General features: G+C 45.9%; 1 protein-coding gene across 1 annotated transcript in view; it reads left to right on the forward strand.

The window, feature by feature from the left end:
- The window catches only part of odad2 (outer dynein arm docking complex subunit 2), a gene marked incomplete at its 5' end in the record, with an annotated part of 82,758 nt that overhangs the window by 31,544 nt on the left and 35,618 nt on the right, over positions 1-15,596 (forward strand). The window contains 4 exons of the mRNA XM_080417490.1: positions 26-140; positions 3,768-3,956; positions 4,177-4,398; positions 11,033-11,144. Coding sequence (XP_080273616.1) covers positions 26-140; positions 3,768-3,956; positions 4,177-4,398; positions 11,033-11,144 — 638 coding nt within the window. The remainder of the gene's footprint in view (positions 1-25; positions 141-3,767; positions 3,957-4,176; positions 4,399-11,032; positions 11,145-15,596) is intronic.

Genomic DNA, 15,596 nt, shown 5'->3' on the forward strand with positions numbered 1-15,596 from the left:
CCGCTGTCTCCCTTTCTCTTTCCAGGATCATTGACAGCCTGGATGGAGTGCGTCTGCTCTGGTCCTTGTTGAAGAACCCCAATGCAGATGTTCAAGCCAGCGCTGCATGGGCCATTTGTCCATGCATCGAGAATGCAAAGGTACAGCGAAACTTTTCACTCCTGCAACTAGGAGCACATCTGTCTTCTATAATTGAATTTTCTCCTCTGTCTGTGCAAGCGGGCACACATGTGCGCTGGAAATTAAACGAGTCTGCAGCGTTCCTGTCACTTCAAGGATTATGTGGGCAGGGTTGTACTCGCCCAACAGAAAGCCTGCTTGTGTCGCCGTTCTTGTCTCCAAAGCCTGCACCTTCTGCAGCCTTGCTACTGAGAGGTTTCACAGGGGCAGGAGTTGTCAGTGGAGGGCTTACATGAACCCTAATACGAAGCAGAGATGCCTCACACTCGTGGCAGGGAAGCAAGGAGTGGGGGGTAGAGATTCAGAGTAATATCCTGTGGCATGGCTTCTGATTCCTCAGCTGAAAATCCTGCCCTCAACATGCGACTACACACTAAAATCCTCAAGTTAATGTTAAGTGAGAGTGTACAGATGGAACCAAATGGACCCTTATGCCATTTGGTTCCATGTGTACACTCTGAGTTTTAACGAATCTAACCCTAACACTGAGGATTTTACAGTGTACAGAGGCACACAAAACAGGCAGCAGCTTCGCATCACAGCACACTGGGTGACAGACGGCCTCTCCTTTAAACCCGCCGCAGGATGCAAGCCGCCGCTAAGCACACAAAAAGAAAGGTCATCGTGTCCTCCTAAATACCGCTGTCATCAGGCCTATGCAGCATGTCTACACAGGAAGTAATAATCATCTAAGTTTTTGTCATTTTGAATAGAACTGTTCAAGGAGCCTAGATGAAGGCTGCTAATAGAAAAACAGATGTTGGGTTGGTGTTCCTGTGTAATATTCAAGTGGAATATTATCATATTATTCCCTTAGATACTCTTCCTTCTGCTATGCCCCCCCCCCCCCAAATCCGCCTTTCCCAGCGTGTGGCCTAGCATTACACAGCGCTGGTGTCAATCAGCTCTCATTTCAGTCAGATGTCAGTGGGCCTTTGATCCCCAGAGAGCTTGTATAATTTCCAAATACAAACGCAACGTATGTTCTATTAGATTATCGCTGTGATTAAGGTAAACAGCTTGTCAGTGGGACAATCTGGTTAAGTTTAAACAGATATATTGGGCCCAGGCAGGTGTCTCGGGGTTGGAGCCTTTTTCACTGGGGCTGGAATTTCTCCGCCCCAGAAGTGTGGCGAAAAATGATGTATGGCAACCATATGGGAGGCACCGGAGGACGGCGGGCCCGCTATTGAAACGCTAACAAAGTTTGACAATGTTTGTCTGGACGTCATCGTGCCAATTCTGAGGGAAATACATGTACATGCTCTTCGGGTGATTTTTCGGAGACGGGGGCAATGACAAGAGCTAAACAGCGCTCCTTTTTTTTGCCCGTCGAGCCGGGGAACCTGATACAGCCGCCTTGGTGCAGTAGTTATTTAGATAAAAAAAACATGTGGTTTGAGTTAGCAGCTCCAGAGTGGATTTATGAGAGACCCATGCTATAAATGCATCTGCTGGATGCTCCATACGACTGCCCCCCTCCTCACTCTCACACACACACACACACACACACACACACACACACACACACACACACACACACACACACACACACACACACACACACACACACACACACACACACACACACACACACACACACACACACAGAGGCAGCTCTAGCATGGGCCACTCAACTTATATCCACATATCATTATTCAAGTACTGTAAGTGCTTATGGGTTAGTCAATTAGCTTTGTTTTGTTTTTTTTATTTTGTGGACAATATGAACTTCGGATGCCAGATTAGTTTTTCTTTTTTCTTTTACATACATGTGTATGCTGTACAGGCCTGATTGTGTGAGAGAAAGGCACAGACAGGCTGTTCCAGCACGGGCCACTCAACTTAAATCCACATATTATTACTCAAGTATTGTAAGAGCTTAGTAGTGGGCAATTAGCTTAGTTTTTTTTTATTTTGTGGACAATATGAACTTTTTTTCCTTTACATAGTACAGTACCTGTGTATGCTGTACAAGCCTGATCACACGACATGAAATGGCCAGGGTAGCTTCGGTGTTGATATTTTGTGTGTGGCTCCTGCTTAAAATCACGATGCAACAGCGGACAATGTGTTTCTGATTTTATTGGGTAAGAGCACTACGGAGGGAGCCCTGGGTGAGAGATGCCTTTCCGTGTGCAGCCTCATAATGCTGTGGTTTTCAAGATCTGGGGGCCAGTCCAGGCCTTGAATGAGATGCTGGCTAGTCTGCCGCAGCTGGTGGCTTGAGAGCACTTCCTCTGTCGCTGGGACTCCCGGCCTGGCCGTCATCAGTATTCCTGAGGAAGGGCTTCCTGTGTGTGTCGGGCTGGGGGGGGGGAGGGGGTCAGGCTGCTTGCCCCTGGGCCCCTGCCCCCAGCACACGCCTCATCCTCTGGCACAGCATCACAGAGCCCATAGACCCCTGTACTGCATGGCCACATCTCAGCTCTGGGCTCTCCGTTGAGTGAGAAGAGCACATCCAGCTCTCCCAAAGTAGCCGTACAGCAAAACCACACATCAGGACCTGGTCTTTGTCAACAGTGCATTTCCTGAAATCCCTGTCGACGGCTGCTGCCTATTTTAAAAGGGCTAACGACGAAAAAGTACAGTACACACGTTGATTCTCGTGTTTACTGTCCTGAACAGCACTGTGTCATACATCAGCGCTGGACATTTAGATTGATGTTGAAATGGACTCAAATTAAGCGTGCTTTGTGATTTGATTTCACTCATCTATAATTGTATGCTTTTGGGAGAAAAGAAATCTGTGCTATTTTCATAGCATTGAACATTACAGAGTCAGCCACCTTGATGTATTCCTCCCTTTGGCGGGCTGGCGATATGGTGGACTTGTGATTTTAAACAGCGGCCTGTTGTGCCAAGCCATACTGAAGGCAGCGTCCAGTGCCCACTTCTTCCGCTGTGGTTCCCTCAGCACTCGCCACCAGCCTTTTGGCGCGGAAGGCACGGCCCCATAAGTGGCTGGGAGTCCTGTGGTACCCACAAGGCCCCTTGGTGCCATGAACTCCAAGTCATGAACCAAGTCCTCACACCGCGTCAGGTTGGGGCACAAGCTTTGAATGCCATTACTCTGAGCTCTAATGCCATGTTTCCGTCTCGCGGTGACAAGTGAGGGTGAGAGGACGACAGCTTGACAGAGATGTCGAAAGACTCTCGTCCCCTGCTCATACACATCCAAATGACAGCTCTGCTACAGGGGACGGTGCTTGTCGTTGAGACATCCCCAGACGGATTGGAACAGAGTTGCTGCACATGTCTGATGATGAGAACCATAGATTGGGACAGCCAGGTCTTGCATCGATGACAGCCTTTTTCCATTCGGTCTAAAGCAGCGTAGAGCCATGGCTCTGTACTGCACCTCTGATTGGACTGCAATGATGGGACTTTGATTGTTGCTTGGACTGATGAAAAGCCTTTATTTTTTTTCTTTCCCCCCCTTTTTCTTTACTTGTATGTGTCTTTTGTTTTCTCTGCTTAGATGCCCCTGCATGCCCCCCCCCCTCCCTTTCTTTGCCAATTATAGCCTCAGGCCTCATTGTCACAGAGTGAGAACACTAGCTAATAACAGGCCCTTTGACTTTTAGGATGCAGGGGAAATGGTGCGCTCCTTCGTCGGTGGATTGGAACTGATTGTTAATTTGCTGAAGTCAACAAACAAAGAGGTGCTGGCGAGTGTTTGTGCCGCCATCGCCAAAATAGCCAAAGACGGGGAGAATCTGGCAGTCATCACCGATCACGGGGTCGTCCCAATGCTAGCCAAGCTGACTAACACAGTAAGTATACCTCGCCACAGGAGACAAACAGCACGATTTTCCTTTACGGCACCATTTTCTCGTTCACCATAGCGTAAATCTTACTAATGAGGAGAAAGCTGATAGTGTGTTGCCAGGGGTCTGTGGCAGAGACCGTAAGTAGAGCTGAGCTGGTACTAGTTTTAGAAGGTTTGTCTCCGGAGACCATTAGCATTACTGTCCCCCCCTTCCGTCCAAGCAGACCGATGACGGGCTCCATCGCCACCTGGCCGAGGCCATCGCTTGCTGCTGCATGTGGGGCAGCAACCGGGAGTCCTTCGGGGAGGCTGGGGCCGTGGCGCCCTTGGTACACTACCTCAGGTCCACGGACTGTTCCGTCCACCGGGCCACGGCGCAGGCCCTGTTCGAGCTCTCCAAGGACCCCAGCAACTGCATCACCATGCACCAGAATGGAGTTGTCAAGGTCAGTCGCACTTTGATTTATGCCGACAACAATCATACAACAAAAGTTCAGCCACTGCATGGCTTTCCCTATTCATTAAGTCATTATAAAATAATAATTTCTTGTGGTTTAGTGTTGTTTTTGTTATTTTTTTTTATAATGCCTGCCCTTCAGCAAATATAATTATTGCATTGAGGAAACTCGGCCTTGCCCCCCCACCACCACCCCCGGCACCACCAGCAGCCTTGTTATAGCAATGTGTGAAAGAACACTGAGTAATAAACTTTGAAAAGCTGTGACTATTTTCAGAGCCTTTGACCGATGAAGCAGAAACAAAGTGCGTTTTTATTCGGCGGCGGAAACATGACTCCACTCTCTAGCTGTCATGGGAATTCAGAAAAGCAAACAGCTCAGTGTGTGCGAAGTGCCACTTCCTCGGTAGACCCTAGATGCCATCACAGTGCAAGTCAAAGGGCTGTAGCTGGGGGTAACTGTTGCTAAGGGCTGTCCCTGGACATCAGGGTAGAATGCAGCAAAGATACATTTCAGGCCAAGGAATAGGGTCAGAGCTGTTTAGCGCTAAAGAATTACAATGTTATGTTTAAGGCGTGTGATTCCCCCCCCCCCCCCCCCTGTAAAGCTGCATCTCTTGAAGATTTCTTCGTCATTGCAATTATGCAGTGCAATTCCAAAAGCTCTGTTAGAAAAAAGGGAACAAGCATTGTTTTGTCGATGCATTTCGGTGCCGCCGGGCTCTTTCCACAGCCCGCTCCAGATATTGTTTATGTTTGGTCCCTGACAGGGATGTCGAGATTTTACGTTGAGATTACCCTGTAATTGATGTCTTGTCACAGATGATCATGTACTGTAATTCAATGTTTGGGAAAAATGACTGGCTCGTTCTCTAATTCGGTCACATCCTACGTAGAAACATTTTCACATGAGAAATCTTTCTGTGGCCACAGAGAGTTAAAATTGTTCGTTTTTTTTCTTCAATAACAACTGCGATATAAATTATGAAGTGGTTAGCCTGTTGCAGCCAAATATTTTTTCCCATGTTCATTTAATGGTGTACTTTAGCTTGATCTGCTGTTACAGTGTATGTGGTTCAACACTAGCCATAATTGGTAGCTGGACTGAACATTGGGTGTTCCGAAAGAGTTATGTCCAATTTGCAAAAGTCGTTAAGATGAATGTGTTTTTGTAGTTTGAGCCACGACAACAACTGGACAGGCCCTCTTTCTCTCTCTCATTGTGTGTGTGTGTGTGTGTGTGTGTGTGTGTGTGTGTGTGTGTGTGTGTGTGTGTGTGTGTGTGCGTGTGCGTGTGTTTCACTTGCACTCCAACACACTGCATACCACCCTTTTTAATCTGTCTCTCTGTTTGCCCTTATTAATGTACCAGTTCAGAGTTTCAACACCACTCCATAATGTATTTTTGGACTTTTAAAGAGCTTAATTACAAAAGGCCACGTAACTGCACTAGTGTTTCATTTGTTCCTAATCTCAGACCGTTGGAAACACACAACACAGACCGGCTCATTGTTCAGTATGGCCAGTCTGCAAGGGATGTATACCTGGCTTGAGCCCCAAGGAGACATTACAGCAAGGGCTTGTCACTCTCCAATGAGGGAACCATTCAGCCTGTTCTGTAATGTTTAGCCTCATGATATACGCATCAGTACCGTGGAGAATGTGTTAAAACAATATATCCTATAGTCGGGAATGGCTCTGAGTGGACTTCATCGAGGGCCAATGCTGGGCCCAGATCGTACGGTGCGCCTAATTTATTACCCAGTGTAAAATTCTAGACTGCTTCTTGTATTATTGTGGCCATATTTCTAAAATTCTTTCTATGCCACTGAGAAGCTCTCAAAAAACATATTTACCCTTATGTACTGTAGTATACGATTTCAAATGGTTTCTCTCGTCGGAGGCTGCATAGTGTAAGTCTACAGTACGTAAGTGTAAGTGACTTTCCTCTCTAGCATTCTAAATGCTGTACAGCTCTCCGTCCCCTAAGACTTGCAAAGGAAATTAAGCATTGAAACGAAAGTATTTCACACTGGAAAATACATTAATGTCCCATTCTGGCCTCGTTATTTATTTATTTTACTGTCCCTTTCCCTGTCTCAAATATTTGTCACAGCTACTGTACTTACATTATTAAGCTGTGGAACAGCCTTATAGTGTTGCAAATACATACTACCTAAATATTGGTTTATATGTCACTCTAGATTTATTTATGATATAGTGATATATCATATGCAATGTTTTATGTCATGCAATATCATGTTTACATGATTATATTACTGCAGTATATCTTTAAATGTATCTTTAACTACATTTCAACCTTCTGATTTCAAAAGGCATGCATAGATGCTTAAATGGTGTCCCTTTTATTTTGGACCCAACTGCTGTGTGCTGCTAGAAAGTCTGCTGGACTTCTCAGAACAAACCTTGTTCAGGACAGGGTCTCAGCGGCAGCTTGCTTTCCCAGAGGAAGTGTGAAGAAATTTAGCGTCAGAGACACATTTCTCCACGTTTGATTTGACATCTACACTTGGTATCTCACAGTTTTATACGGATGTGCTTTATTTTGTCCGCGTACAAAATCAACACGCCCTCCCCTTCCACATTACATTGCTTCCAGAAGACTGGAGATTGTTTGCCGAGGCCATAAATCCATGTAGACAGCTATAGCCAGCTTTTTGTATTAAAGAGCCTCTTTCATAAGAAAAGCTTTGTGAAGTAAATTGATGTAAATTACAAAATGCGGATGGTAATTATTGGCAATTTTCAACTGAAGGTATTCCAGAGCATGGCTGTTGCCAGGTCCTGGTATGTATTTTAGGCTGTGACTAATCTAAATGAGAAAAACGTTTGCACTGTTGTTGCCATGAGGCCACTTCTGCCCCAGCGCGATGACTGTTTGTTTTCCTTTTTTTTCTTTCTGTCTTACAAGTAAGCTCTGGGAGTGAAAGTAGGCAGTGAAGCAGCGGGCGTGTGTGTACGTGTGTGTGTGTGTGGAGGGGGGGGGGGCAACGATTACACCGAACAAGAGCGAGGTGAATTCAAGCACAGTACATGAGAAATATCTCAGACGATTCCTCTTAGTCATGCCGTCTGTGTAGCAGGACTGGCGGTTGTGGTAAGCAGATGATACAGGCAGTACATGTACTGTACCTGCTCTGTTGTTCTGACTACTGTCCATTCATTATCTATATGGCGTTAGACCCGCTGACTCGAGCTTCTGTGCTCCTCCAACATCTGCACTGCAGGAATACCAAAGAGGCCGGGGATGCTTGAGACTGAAAAACTGAGAGTCTCACAATGAAACTTTCCACTCAAAAAAATCATTGATTTTAATGCTCCCCATCTCCTCCTTCCTCCTCCTCCTCCTCCTCCTTCTCTCCCCAGGAGACACAGGGAGACCAGCTTAACAGCCTTTTGGCTCAGTGGATGCTGTAGGGAATGTTGTTTACCTTGACTTCCCTCAGTAACTTCCCCTCGGTCCAGCTAAACACTGCTGTCTGTTTGTGCTGTTTGCCTACACGGGGGAGCCTGAAACATGGTAACGGCAGCCTAGGGGGGGGCCGGCGGGGCCATAATGGTTGTCAGACCAGGAATGGGGGGATGGAGGGGGGGGTGGGGGGGGGATGGTCTGCGTGCTGAAGGGAATGAATTCAAACCTGCACACGGAGCAAAGCAACCCAACACCGCGTATTTAATCCACCGCAACACATCCATGTGTGATGGGTTGTGTGCGCACGCACGTACGTAAAACAATGTCTGCAGCTCCCCCATGCCATCAGTACTGTGCCCCTCGCTCCTCTAAAACCTCCTGCCTGCTCACTCCTTGGAGGTCAGGACTCACTCGAGCTCTCTGAAGTGAAAAAAAAACACCCCAGACCAGACTTGACGATTCATTTCTCATGCGCGGGGCAAAGTGTTCATGTTACCACGGTCAGGGAATAATCTAACAAGTGGTGTATTATATTCTTTGAGGATCCCAGCTGGGAGGGAAAGAGCGCAGGAGAGAGGGAGAAGAAGAAGAAGAAAAAAAAACAGCACGGAGAGAGAGAGACACGCTTATCTTAGCTTAGCTGTGCGCTTCGGGAGACCTTATTTGGCGACTTCTGAATAACATGCTATGAGGTTGGCAAAAAAAGCTGCCTCTGGCAGTCCTCAGGCATCCTCTCCGTTCACAAAAGAGACTTGTCCCGGGGAGCTGCATGTTTTCTGGGGCCTGTGGATGCACTAAATTTGAGGTGTTTTGGATGCTATTTAGAAAGTCGTATAAAAACCGCTGCCAAAGCGCTTCTTTACACTACTCTACTACACCGACACTAGGGCATTGAGAGGCACCCAGACACACACAAGACTGATCCGTGGTCTGTTCTCTCTTTTTTTCTTCCACGAAATTACATCATTATAATCAAGGAGGAGCCGTGTTATTTTCTCAGCTTTTCGTGGGTTGCTCTGTACATTGTGTCTGTGGGCCTGTTCGTCCGTGCTTGTATGCACGGGAAAGAAGATGGCCCGCCTCATCTTTCATCTGTTTTCCTTTCACTATTTATCTTTGAGCAGAACATTCTGGGAATGTCTCCTCTCCCTGCTTCCCTGGCTCGGCGCAAACCACACGAAATGTGCGGAGCAGCCTCTCTGAGGTTTGCATGTAACATGGAGTGCGGCGGGTTCACTGCTCGAACCTCGGCCCGACTCCGACATGCGTAACGGGCGCGATGACACGTGATGATAACCTGAGGAGAAAACACGAGTCTGGAGTTGTGCCTCAGCGTTGACCGGCTGGGCGCACGCCACGGCAAGCTGTTTCATAATGCAGTTAGATAAAGGGAGTCGAGTCGCGATAAGGGGTACGTCTACACACAGCTTATTAGTAAAGCGGATCATTCCTAGAAGAGGCTGACACTTGACAGTTTGTTAGCATGATGCAGACGATGGAATCTCATCACTTCCTATCTGGCTCAACATCTGGTGTCTGTGGTAGAGAAGGGGGGGGGGGCGGGTGAGAGGGAAGCAAGGAGGCTGGGAGCGAGACAAAGGAGAGAGACTGAGAGAAGAGAACAGTATCACAGAGATCAGTATCCTTTGAAATATCTTTTGGAAATAATTCAACTTGGATCAACTGAATCCAACTCGATGCAGGGAGTCAGGTGTTAAAGAGATTTGTTGAGAGAGCTCATTTCCTGTAGACAGAGGTGCAGTCTACGTATTGTTTGCTGCAGGGATTCACCCAGGATGTGAAGTGGTACCACTGGAAGCAGGGGACTGAACAATGGAGTCTGGACTTGTTTACAGAGACTAAACCACTTTCAAACTGGTGTAGATATTGTGTCATTATATGTGAGAGTTTCCAAAAATGGAAAGAGTCAAAAATAGCAGATCTAGAAGCTCACATTGTGATTTTGTAGATTTGCTCTTTTTGCTATTAGTACATGGGGTTTAAGTGGCTAATTTGTGTTTAGTGCTTGCAAGCATTACGTGTATGGAGCCCTGATGTTGCCTTTGTGGTTCATTATTGATGTAAATAAGAAAGTATCCAAAATAACTGCGATTGTGGCTTAGGAGAGCCACACTCGCAAGGGGAGCACACATTGAACAAATTTAGGTCTGTCCGTTGCCAGAGTGTTTGTGTTTGCATTTACTTTCATTTTGATTCAGCCCTACCACTGCCCGCAAACTTGGTGTAGTCATTTTGCACAAGATAAAAAAAGTCAAACAATAAATAGAATAAACAATGTCACGCTGCAGTGTACCAGAACCACGGTTTGGTTCTTTTGCTACTCTGTATAGGCTATGAATGTACATATAAACCTGACCATATAATAAGTAACTCTTTGAAAGGAATAAAACTTTTTTTTTAATGTACAATTTTATGTAGCCCAAAAAAATGCATCCCCAAAGCTGGAGATTTCTGGAGAGAGAAAAACCGTGTTCTGCAATAAGATCAAACGGGTCCGTTATACAAGCCAGTAATAGTCGGAAATAATGTGACCTTTGGAGCGGTGGGGAGGCTGTCGACTGGTGTGGTTCGTGCTCAGGTTTTTTAATGTTGAGCTTGCCACGCTCAACTTTTCATCTGAACAAACTTACAGAAGCATGTGTGCTCACAGCTGTAACTCCTTTGCCGAGTGAGGCATGGTTTGGATGGTTATAATGGGACGTACAGGGCACACACACACACACACACACACACACACACACACACACACACACACACACACACACACACACACACACACACACACACACACACACACACACACACTGGGACACACACACACTGGGACACACACACACACACACACACTGGGACACACACACACTGGGACACACACACACACACACACACACTGGGACACATGCCACCAGAGCTGAGGACTGTCACAATGTAGCCACTGTATATATTTGTGGCCACACTATAAAATCCAGAATTTGACTCGTAAGAATTGAACCATATAAGGGTCTCAGAGCTAAATTAATGCTCAGGGTTTTATAGTGCATTACAGTTTAGGATATGTAGCCTACAGTTGAGATTGCTGTGGGCTGGAGTCGCTGGACACAACGGCAACCTAAGTTTTCAGACATGAAGTACAGTATGGATAACTTTGTTCCTCTCTGACTCCTTGCAGCTCCTTCTGGCCATGATGGGCTCCACAGACGAGGTGCTGCAGGAAGCTTCCGCGGGCTGCGTGGCCAACATCCGACGCCGACTGGGCGCTCTCAACGGGAAGGCCCGACACGGTTAATGGCAACCAACCACAACACTCGAACACCACTTCTCTCTTATCAGTGATGAAGGGCTGCTTTGGACTGCTTTGGACATTACTGTAAAATGTTTAACACCAGCGTACGTCTCCATTCCAGCCCACCCCCCACCCCCCCCCGACCCGTGCAGACTCCGTCCATCCCACTACCACACAGTGGAGTAGTGTCTTTGAAGTTAAACAGCGTACGATGAGCAGTGAGGTGTATATTTATGTTCCCCTTCGGTCTCTAATCTAACAGGAAGCTTTCATTCGACCAGCTCTGTAGATTAACTATGTCATTAGGAATTTATACAAACATTGTAGGCAACACCGGAAAAACGGTCTCTTTGTTTGTTTTCTCGGGGGGAGGTTCTTGTTTTTGGGAGAACATTTTGATACGTAAGTTCAATAATTCCTCGGTGCTGTCACGTTTGTTCGGACGTCAGACACCCCACTGCTCTTCCCAGAGCAAAGCGAAGCGTGTTCCCTGCAGTCACATTCCTTACATAATCCACACGAGACCCTGATATCTAAACAGGACCTACATCTGGCCATGTTGCTCACTTCAGCACTTCATGTACAGTGGCTTGACATTGGGAGAATATAGTATGCACCGTATCGAAACGAGACAGACATACAACCTACAATGAGTAATTTGGATAAACAGAAGGAAGCACACTGTAGGTTGTTGTGTGCAAGGCCAGCATTTTACAATAATGAGTGTCTATACAGCTGCAGACATTCTCATTAACGTTGAATTTATGAAATAAACAAGCAAGATATTGTTGATAGCAACCCAGGAATATAATAACTTATAGAGGGTAGAGGGAGTCATTATAAATAATAATAATAATAATATATTTTCTAATGCTTCTCATTATTTTTGCCAGTAAAAAGGAAAAACATTGGAGCTATGTGTGGCCAAGCGACCATCTCTGCACAAAACTTCTAGCATGGCATCTGCTCAACACCAGCCATAAAACCATCCATGGAAGGAATAAGACTTTTCTGAACATAAACATAAACTATTTAGTTGTAGGAGGTTTTTCCTAAACAGTCCATGCCAGTTTCAGTTTCAGTTTTGTATGTTTACAGATTATTATGTACATTTACAATCCAGACATCACTGAACTATGAGTCCATTGCTATGCATATTTGGCTATTCTCAGTGGTGGACTTAAAGTACTCAAACCCAGTACTTGAGTGAACGTAGATATTCCTGGTCAACTATGCTCGGTCAAATTTGTACTTGAGTTAAAGTACTGGAGTACTTGCTTTAAAAATATTACGATTTTACAGTGTAGATTGAGGTCCTATGTGATTGTGAACCTAATCCAAGGTCTAACTGTGTTAGACCCCTGGCTAATCCATATCAAGCCAGGGGTCCTTGAAATTAAAGATTGTCGAGAATCACTGATCTAGATGACGTCTTTCACTCTATATGTCCTTGTTAAGTCTCCACCGTTACAGTGCAGTTTGCATTAAAATACCACACCACCACCACCTCTCTCTCCTATATACAGTACATGTCTGTCTGCCTTGTTTTATCTGTCTGATCCCACTATCCTGGTCTCAATTAACCTCAATGTTCAGTACTCAGCTACGGAGTCTGCCGCAAAAAAAAAAAAAAACACCCATGGGACTTTCATCACTAATATCAGCCACGTGCTAATGCAGAAAATTAGCTAAACATCAAAAATATGCACTCGAAAATCTTCATCACTCTTTGATGTTGTAAGCACTACCAGCTGCTGCTGAAGGGTCAGCGGCGGAGCACGGGTTGGAGGAGCGAGGATGAGTGAACCCGAACTTGATTACTCTGAAGAAGCAACTCCCTCCAAAAAAGGTCCAACTGGGAGCTGATAGCTGAAGTGAGGCAGCCTCTCCAAAACCGTTGGAAGCCAATAAATCCGCAGTGATTAATGGCTCTTTAATGCCATGCAACATGCTTTTACGGGTTCCAAAACAGGCAAGTCAAAACAGATTTGAAGGAACGTTTCAAACGAAAAGCATTCGGTAACACAAACATGCAAAAAAAAAAAAGGAAAGCCCTTATCATGGTTATTCTTTTTAGCATAATCTCTGTCTCCCTTCCGCCCATTCATTCTTTCTCCAGCATCTTTCTCTTTTACAACTCGCTTCTTTTTTGTGTGTGTGGCGATTCCGAGGTCGCTGCCCTGGAAGGATATGCATAACTAACATTGTTAAACAAATGTTGCATGTTCTACTGTGGTGGCAGAATTTATGAGATGTGCAACTCCACTCCATGTTTCAGCCGTCGGCAGGGAGGGCCAGAGGCACTGTCTAGGAGTGCAAGATGCTTAGCATTATCCTCAGAGCTTAAAAAGAGAAAGATATATTATTCTTCCTCTCCATGATGGTTTCTCAGTTTGGGATCAGCCTTGATTTACAGTGTTAAATCCCTCTACTTGTTGTTGTCGTAAAGAAATACTGCTTCGATTCACTTTCTGAACCCTGGGCAGTGCTGTGAAAGGCACGGGGGGAGGCTGAGCGGAAGTAGTAAGTTGGTTTCGGGAGCCTGGCCCTCTGGCCCATTGGTCATAAAGCCACAGTTGAGTGTATTAGCCGAGCCACAATCCCTCTGAGAAAGGAAACTGCCACTTTCTTTGGCTTGACGGCTGAAACAGGGACATTATTCACGGGAAATTAGAGGTTGCGTTCGTACGCCTCAGCAGAGGCAGCAATTACGTCCGGCTCCGGCCTTTCTAGTCGCCATCGGAGATCCTGCGCTTCTCATGGATCCACGACGGAAATAGTGGAGGGATATCCCTGATGTTGTTGCTACCGTTTTGATGGAGCGTTCAGGCCCTGACATCTGCCACACCCCTTGCATTTGAACTCCATGTGCTCACCATTGGCCTGACCTTCATCCCACGGTCCAGACACAATGAACACGATCACGCTCAAAGACTTGGAGTACACATCACACAAGACTTAAATGTGTGGAAATATTATATCAACAGTCATGAAATGTGTTGTGTAAAATGTGTATCATTTAATTTTTTTATGGCCAGGCAGCGCTTTAGAAAATGGGACTGAAATATTGTGATACCAGCTCAACTGTTTCAAAGTGGCCTTCTTTTGAAGTTTTTTAAAAGGTCCCACATCTCCGCTAGTGCTCGGCAGGCGGCGGCAATATTTAATAAAAGAGACTAATGAACTGTAAAAGTTCCTTCCAAATATTAGAAGTGGCTTTCTGTCCCCCTCCAGAGTCTAAGTATAATTTTCTTTTAATATAAAATCACAAACGGTTGCACAGCAGCAGTAGTGGCAGCGTGGTTTGCTTGTGATGCGGCCATTAAAAACATGCGTGTACACAAGGGCTCCACAGAGCTCCATCTAAACACGAAGCAGAGCCGGCCGGGGCCAGTAGCCGAGGGCCAGCGGGTGAACACGGCTTCTGTTCTCGACCTGTAAATTGGGTTTCGTGTCATTACAGCCTCCACACACACCGCCAGGCCTGTGTTGTGTGGCGCGAGCTCTCCCGCTGTTTGCACAGCGCTTTCCCTCACCCCGGTGACGTGACCTCACAGCTCAGTGCTCCTTAAAAGGTTAAGGTGCCGTCTTGTAATCCGCTTGCGTTAACTCAGTGGTTTTTGGAGCATTTTTTTAAAAAGACTTTCATTGCCCTAATGAATCCTGACGTTCCCATCCATAAAGTGTAAATAACAAGCTGGCATGACAATAAATAAACAGAGAAATGAGTGGGCAAATACCGCAATGTCTGGGTCGGGTTTCAGGGCCGCGAGAGTAACGTCTCCATAAAGGCCTCAACAATATTAATAATGCCTACATTGCTCATGACAGCTGTGGCTTTTGCGCACGTATATTACTTACAGGGCTTTAGCAGGCTTCTTGGATAGAAAACTTACCTGTAGCAGCGTGGAACAAATGGTAGCCAAACTCTTGGAAAATTGTCATGCGGGCCAAAAACTTGCAGTGGAATGGCTCTCGGCTGTAACCTGTGTTGCATTTTTCTGCCAAAATGCTTCTTTTTATCCCCATCAGAACACTGAACTTTTGTACCATTTAAGTATGACCAGAACAGGAGAAACTCTGACGTTGGTCAACCCTTCCAGATCCCAAAGAACAAACTGGCAAATGCGATCCATATGCACTTGGTCCTTTTTATTTACTCTTTTAGGGTTAACCAATTGTGTTGACAGCAGTTTATAGCACATTTTTACCCCAAAGCGCACTGCCTTCCTCACTCTGCAAAAGATGCAATAAGTGCTCTAAAACCTTGCTGGGCTCTTTAATACACTCCCTATTACTACAACTGTGACTGAGGGAATGCTGATAGCCAACGACATACATCCAGGCTATAAGGCCAACTTCAAGTAAAGACACACAAAAATGCAGAGCTCCTCACACCAGGCAGTGATGAATTGGCACATACATCCAGCAGCACAGCTGTGAACCATAA

Source organism: Gymnoscopelus braueri (assembly GCF_963280865.1).
Source record: "Gymnoscopelus braueri genome assembly, chromosome: 21".
Taxonomy (NCBI): Eukaryota; Metazoa; Chordata; class Actinopteri; order Myctophiformes; family Myctophidae; genus Gymnoscopelus; species Gymnoscopelus braueri.